General features: G+C 37.7%; 1 protein-coding gene across 1 annotated transcript; it reads right to left on the bottom strand.

Annotated features, from left to right (window-relative positions):
• Positions 1 to 1,358: 1,358 nt before the first annotated feature.
• LOC138404763 (uncharacterized) lies at positions 1,359 to 2,076 on the bottom strand. The gene is made up of 2 exons (XM_069509683.1): positions 1,976 to 2,076; positions 1,359 to 1,838 (listed from the first exon to the last, which is right to left on the bottom strand). The coding sequence occupies exons 1-2, from the start codon at positions 1,979 to 1,981 to the stop codon at positions 1,359 to 1,361; spliced, it is 486 nt and encodes a 161-aa protein (XP_069365784.1). The 5' UTR covers positions 1,982 to 2,076.
• Positions 2,077 to 7,226: the final 5,150 nt, after the last annotated feature.

Here is a 7,226-nt window from a genome sequence, read left to right as displayed (position 1 = left end):
TGGAAATGATGTCTCTAAGGAAGAGTATAAAAATGGATATTGTCTGTTTGCGTTTGATTTAACTCCTGATTTATCTGCTAATTCAAACTCCCACTGGAACCTTATTAAACGGGGTAGTGTAAGATTTGAAGTTCGATTCGAAAAAGCTCTAACCACAACTGTTAATTGCATAGTATACGCAGAGTTTGATAACGTAATTGAAATTAATAAAAATCGAGACGTTAGTTTAGACTACAACAGTTAAGAATTAATATAAATGGAGATATTTACTTTTTTAGTCATTTCTTAACCACCCATTCAGTAAAGAAGATTATTTACATTTAATTTATTTATAATTAAAGTTTCAATGGATACCAAAGAGATAGAAAACTATTTAAAAAAAATTGATGCAAATATCACTTCAATGTATTTGCAGCTAATAAGATACCGATATATTTAACACCACCAGCTTATTTAATATCCAATTTAGACCCCGATACAAAACCTGGATCTCACTGGGTAGCGATATACGTGGGTACTAATGGTGTCGGTGAATATTTTGACTCGTTTGGTCGAAAAACCAATGGATTATCATGAAATGTTTCTAAAAACCACTGTAAGAAGTGGATTCATAACAACAAAGTACTGCAAAACTATTTCAGCTCATTTTGTGGAATGTATTGTTTAGTTTATATATATTTTAAATATAACGACATCTCAATGTCACAATTTCTTATGTATTTTCAGATAATACTTTGTATAATGATCAACTGTTACAATATATGTTTAAGACTTTATTTTTAGAGAAATGAAATAAAAAGAATGGTTTGAAAAATTATAGTTTTATTTGCATGAAAATCTTACATAACATTTTTATTAAAAATGAATCTTAAAGTACCCATAACTATAACTTAAGTGTACACTGTGATGAGAGCGAATGGAGCGAATCTTGCATAGTTTCTTCATCATCTGTTGCGGGGCCTCGTATCCCAAATAGTGCATCTTCCTTCCCAACGAAGTCAACAGGGCTGTAGAGACTTGGTGATGGTGATGGACTTCTATCTAATTGCGAATACCAATTTTCATCTTCTATCTCTTCCAAATTTACTGTATTTTCTACTTCTTCACATATTGTAACCATTTCTTCGTCATAAATGGTCTCGTTCAGTTCACAAAGTTGAGGCGACATCGTGTAGTTGGACATAGTGTAATGAAATATGAAGTTCGTATTCGAAGCAAAACACTTTTATACTTTGTTGTATCGGCGAAGAGTGGGGGACTCGGCTTAGGCAGTTATCAGAAAAAAACGCATGTGTATGCACCGATCATTATGATCCTAAGCTAGCTAAACCATACTTTATAAGTACTAGTATTAGTAGTTATTGCTTGTTATCTCTGTCGATAAAATATTTTTTACAATCATGTCTTCCTGCGATCTGCTTTGTTATGTTGTAAATAATATCTCGCGTGCTGTGATAAAATTTATCAGCGTCTGATTTCACGTAGTACTTTAATCGTAAATCTGCATATTTCCAGTAATCAATAGGTAAAACCCCTTCCAGATTCTTCATGTCATAGACATCTATTTTGATGAGATGACTTGCACTGACACCATCACCATCATTGGATGAGATATAGGATAGACCTCCATCAGTCGCTTGAGCTACCGATGACGAAATAGTAGTTCTCCTCTTTTTCTTTGGTTTTTCGAAAAATACATCTATATTGTTTTGCTCCGTTGGTTTGCTCCTTTTTGAAGCAGTCTTTTTATTATTTAATGTGGAATCACTCGCATCTTGATCATCTGGCACATTGAGTGGATAGTAGTAATGCTTGTAAGTGAATTCTTCCTGTGAGTCCTGAAATAAAAAGGTAATAGTGCATAAGATTAAGGTGATACTTTAACTAATAGAATTACAAAAACTAATTATAATATTTACTTAAATTTATAAAAGTTTATAAAAGATCCTAGTTACCGCTAAAATTGCAAACTTACCGTCATGATGGATGGAAATATGTAGATTCACAACACAATCGCTCTAGACGGGTGATTTATATTTAAGACTTATAGCACTGATATTTGATCCTAACGATCTGGCACCGAGTAAACTTGTGACACAAAATTACAATGGTGCGTTTTTATACACACATCTTTTAGGCAAGAGTCAACATGTTTTCATGCAGCTGCATGTGTCATATTTTTTTGTATCTACTAAGAGAACACATTATCATAAAAGCTTGGGTTAATTTTTGTTAGTCCTTCTTAATGGGATTATAAATCTTCGAAACAAACACGAATGTACATGCTCTGAAACACCTGCATGCGATATCAGTTTTTGCATCTACCTAAAGTTAATGGGCGATAAAAACAGATTGAGTGGACTAACTAAAAAAATCAACGACACGATCGATCGTGAATTTTGTTAATTTTTTGTTAATGAGATAATAAATATATTTTAAACTGACACGAGAGAGCATCTCACATATTTTTGCAAGAGAACACATTATCATAAAAGCTTGGGTTAAGTTTCTACGAAATGCATTGCTATCAAATTCTAATTTACTTATTCATTATAAACAATATCAGTCATCCAATATGGTGATAACATGATAAACTCGTATTTAAACATTTTATGAAAATACAGTCATACATACAGAAAAATACCTCCTTTTTTAAAGTCGGTTAAGGACAAAATTGTAGAAATGCATGGATCGACGGGTGAGGGGATAAGGGGCGGGGGGCATTGTTAAAACCCCCTGGCGCCGGAGCAGGTACGTACCCCCGATGAAAAAATGAGAAAGTGACGCCTTGGACATTCCGAAGTTATTTTGACGCGTACGGTACTCATTGTTAGAGCTAGCGTAGGTAGCAGGTACCTACAGCCTCGCACGCAATCATTCACTAGATGAGTGGTAGGAGATTCCAATTGCCCTTTTAGTTTCCCGCTAACGACCCGATCGATATATGTTAGGTTAGGTTAGGTTAGGTTAGGTTTGAGCCAATGGTCTAAAAACGGCGAACATCCAGAGCCAATGGTGGTGGTCTTTTTTTGTGGGCGGGACAATTTTTTTTCGCGGACCCCCCGGGGTGGCCCAGAATCGACTTTCTACACTACTAACTTGTATGTATTGTACCCATCCCAAACGAATAAAAATCACGTCACCCGGCAAACGTTATCTACAATTCATCGCATCGTCGGGACCATTGGTTTCCGGAACAGCATCAATTTGCCGGACCCCGGACCATCCCGGCCCCGGCCCCGGCCCCGGACGCGGCCCCGGCCCCGGACGCGGGGCAGGCGAGTAAACAAGCCCTTGAATTTTTTACCTTTCCACTTTCCAAATGTTGTCGATTGTTGTTGAGGCCTTGTCGCTTGTATTTCTTGTGGAAATAAGCTCGATATTTTTACTCACTCAACGTATCTTCTTATCGCAAAACAAATTGATTGGTCGATGAGCAACCTAATATCAAAACTGTATCGTCAAAAAGTGATGAACATCGATCTAGAAGGAGACAGCAGATTTGTAGAGCACGGCCTGGGTCGTTTCGACCAACAAGACAAAGCGTCATATGGGTATGAGTGACAGAGACAATGCTCTACAAAGATGAAATGTCGTTCTAAAGGCTGATGTTCATTACTTTCGGCCGCGTATTGTATATTATGTAACTACTGACTCGGCATGTAAGCATACCGATACCTATATAAATTATCAAAGTCTTGCATTTTTAACCGACTTCTTAATGTACCCACCTAAATGAACTGCTTGGGTTTCGACGTCGAAGCGGAAGTGGCAATTAATTAGCGAAGGCGTGTTTGAAGCCCGACTAATTACACTGCAGCAATTAGTTATTACTCTCCGGTCCTTTAAAGTAACGACCCCCACTAGGTGGACGGACGACATCAGACGAGTCGCAGGGAGCCGCTGGATCCAGGCGGCGCAAGACCGTGGCGTGTGGAAGTCCCTACAAGAGACCTATGTCCAGCAGTGGACGTCTATTGGTTGATGATGATGATCCAGTCCTTTGAAGTAAAGATACCTTTGACGCAGGACAGCTTTTTTAGGGTTCCGTACCTCAAAAGGAAAAAAGAAACCCTTATAGGATCACTTTGTTGTCTGTCTGTCTGTCTGTCCGTCTGTCAAGAAACTTATAGGGTGTTTCCCGTTGACTCATGAAATTTGGCAGGTAAGTAGGTCTCATAGCCGTGAAACCGTAAATTTAGGGTTACATGATTACATCACACAAAAAAAAATTGTGGTCATGAACTAATAATTTTCAATTTTCGAAGTAAGATAACTATATCAAGTGGAGTATCATATGAAAGGGCTTTACTTGTACATTCTTAAAAAGAAATTTTATTTATTTCTAGCCATAATAGTTTTCGATTTATCGTGTAAAAATATGTCGATAAAATACGATTGTAGTACGGAACCCTCAGTGCGCGAGTCTGACTCGCACTTGGCCGGTTTTTTTCTTGCTAAATAAGCCACAATAACGCATTTTACGTCGTAAATAATATAAAAATGAAAAGGTGATTTTCTATCGTCGAAGTATGGTGTGATACACTTCCTACCCAGTGCCTACCCCTTCGGGGAAAACGCGTTATTCTATGCATGTATCTATTTATATACTTCGTTACACACTGATTTCCACGCAGACGAAGTCGCGAGGATAAGGATCTCTAATAATAAATAAAATAGATAAAATCTGTAGAAACGACGTCACTATAAACTTTCGCATTAATATTATCATAATATCATCAAAAGTTGTGGCAGTTCCAACTTAAGGCAGTGGTCCGACCGCCGACCGCCGGCGAGAAAACGACTAACTATCGGCGATTTTCTCTCTCAAGAAACGCACAATAAATGTACATTCCGTGTAAACGATAGAGATGCATATATCAAAAGTTGCTCTCTGACTGTTCACACTGACGGTGACGACTCGCTTTACTAGTTTTGTCGCTGAGCGACGAGCTTTCAAAAATAAACTCGCTCAGCGATATTCATTCAGCGATGCTCGCTCGCTTGAACACGTGTAACGCGCGCGCAGGTTTGCACAGGACTGAGCGACCGTGGGCGAATGGCGCGCGTAATCGCTCGTCGCACTTGCACACTCGCTTATAGCCCGGCGACAAAACTATCGAAACTACACACTCGCTTCCCGCTGATCGCCAACTCGTTTATAGTTTCTACTTCTCCTCGTTTCTCGTTCATCGTCGGCGTTCGGAGCACTGCCTTAAACAAAACAGTTCAACAATATCACATAAAAAGCGTGAAACAAATTGCTATGCACGTTAGAACAAAGCGAGTGGGCGTCAGACTCAATTTAACTTAGGAAAGCTTAAATAATAGGTATTATCACCACACCAAACAATATCACACATAAAGTATACACATAATATATACTATAGTACTAAATATAAACACGACGCTCCACTGAACTCTAATATTCACGACAGAAATATTAAAACTAGCAGAGCTGATATATTTTTAGACAATACGAAATTAAAGCTGCTCAGTGTGACTACCGTGACGCAAGCTTACAGAGGCGCAACGTTTGAATACGGTGACTGTCCTCAAATTAATATCAATTTCATAAGTTTACAATTATATTTAATGTTAGAATTAAATCATACTAATATTAAAATTGCGAGACGTGTCTCTCTATCTGCTAGCTTTTTATATTCAGATACAAGTAAGCTCTTGACTGCAATCTCACCTGGTGGTAAGTGACTATGCAGTCTAAGATGGAAGCGGGCTAACTGCCATACCCCCGGCAGTTTTTGATAAATCCCTTTGGTTTCTACACGGCATCGTACCGGAACGCTAAATCGTTTGACGGCACGGCTTTGTCGGTAGGGTGCTAACTAGCCACGGCTGAAGCCTCCCACCAGACCAGACCAGAAATTAAGAAATTATAAAATTACAAATCCCTGCCAGTTCTTCACTTCTGGTATGTTTATACTTGTTTTTGCGCGTTTATGTAAACGGCCCACAATCATTTCACTAAAAGGGTCTTATTGTATGTTAGTGCAGAAGATGTATGTATAAACTTAACTGCATAGTTGTTAAACTATGGAGCTTTGTTCCAACAAAGGTGGAATGTAGGAAAAGAAGAATGCTGGTGAATAAAAACAGAAATAAGGAGGCGTGGATATAAACACTTTATATGATATATTTATTTTATTGCTTCCCTTCTCCGCTATGTTCGCTTTTATTTTTAACGCGTTTTTAAGTTTTCTTTTTTACATAAAAAATACAAAGCATACACAAAGAGTCACATGCACTTTATGATGTTTTAATATTATTTTAGGTTTCTCTTGCTTTTAAAGTTCTCGTTGCTTATAGTAGACTCGCCCCGGCTTTACATGTGGACACAGGATATGTGTCTTATTCTACTACTACTAGGAGTAGGTAGGACATCGGTGCAACGGTGGGGTTTTATTATTATTTACTAGCTAGTCTAGCTGATGCCCGCGACTTCGTCCGCGTGGATTTACTTTTTTCAAAATCTCGCGGGAACTCTTTGATTTTCCGGGTTAAAAAGTAGCCTATGTGTTAATCCAAGGTATAATTTATCTCCATTCCAAATTTCATCCAAATCCGTTCAGCCGTTTTTGCGTAATTGAGTAACAAACATCCAAACATCCAAACATTTAAACATCCACACTTTCACATTTATAATATTAGTAGGAAGTAGGATTTATCCAAAAAAAAAAAAAACAAAAATGGAATTCCCAGCGAAAATAAATAAAAGCCCCACTATACTAGGCATAAACTGTCAAAAACACAATGTAGGTAAAAATGAACTGTCTGTAATACGGTTATATTAGTATTGAAAGCCTCCAATCGCCACATTTTTTGTTACATCGGTTTCAGACTTTACTGGTTTTGAATCACTTTTTAAAAATAATATTTACTCGCGGCAATGCTAGGGAAAACTGAAACAACTGAATATTTTGTTACATGTACAAAAACTTTTTTAAAGTTTATTAATTACTAGCTTATGCTTGCGACTTCATCCGCGTGGACTATACAAATTTCAAACCCCTTTTTCACCCCCCTTTTTCACCCCTTTAGGGGGTGAGTTTTCAAAAATCCTTTCTTAGCGGATGCTTACGTCATAATAGCTATCTGCATGCCAAATTTCAGCCCGATCCGTCCAGTAGTTTGAGCTATGCGTTGATAGATCAGTCAGTTAGTCACCTTTTCTTTTTATATATTTAGGTAATCATTTGCTTTAACGG

The sequence above is a fragment of the Maniola hyperantus genome, chromosome 3, assembly GCF_902806685.2.
Source record: "Maniola hyperantus chromosome 3, iAphHyp1.2, whole genome shotgun sequence".
NCBI classification, from domain to species: domain Eukaryota; kingdom Metazoa; phylum Arthropoda; class Insecta; order Lepidoptera; family Nymphalidae; genus Maniola; species Maniola hyperantus.
The sequence above is the reverse complement of the archived record's forward strand: the minus strand, read 5'-3'. Positions and strand labels throughout refer to the sequence as shown.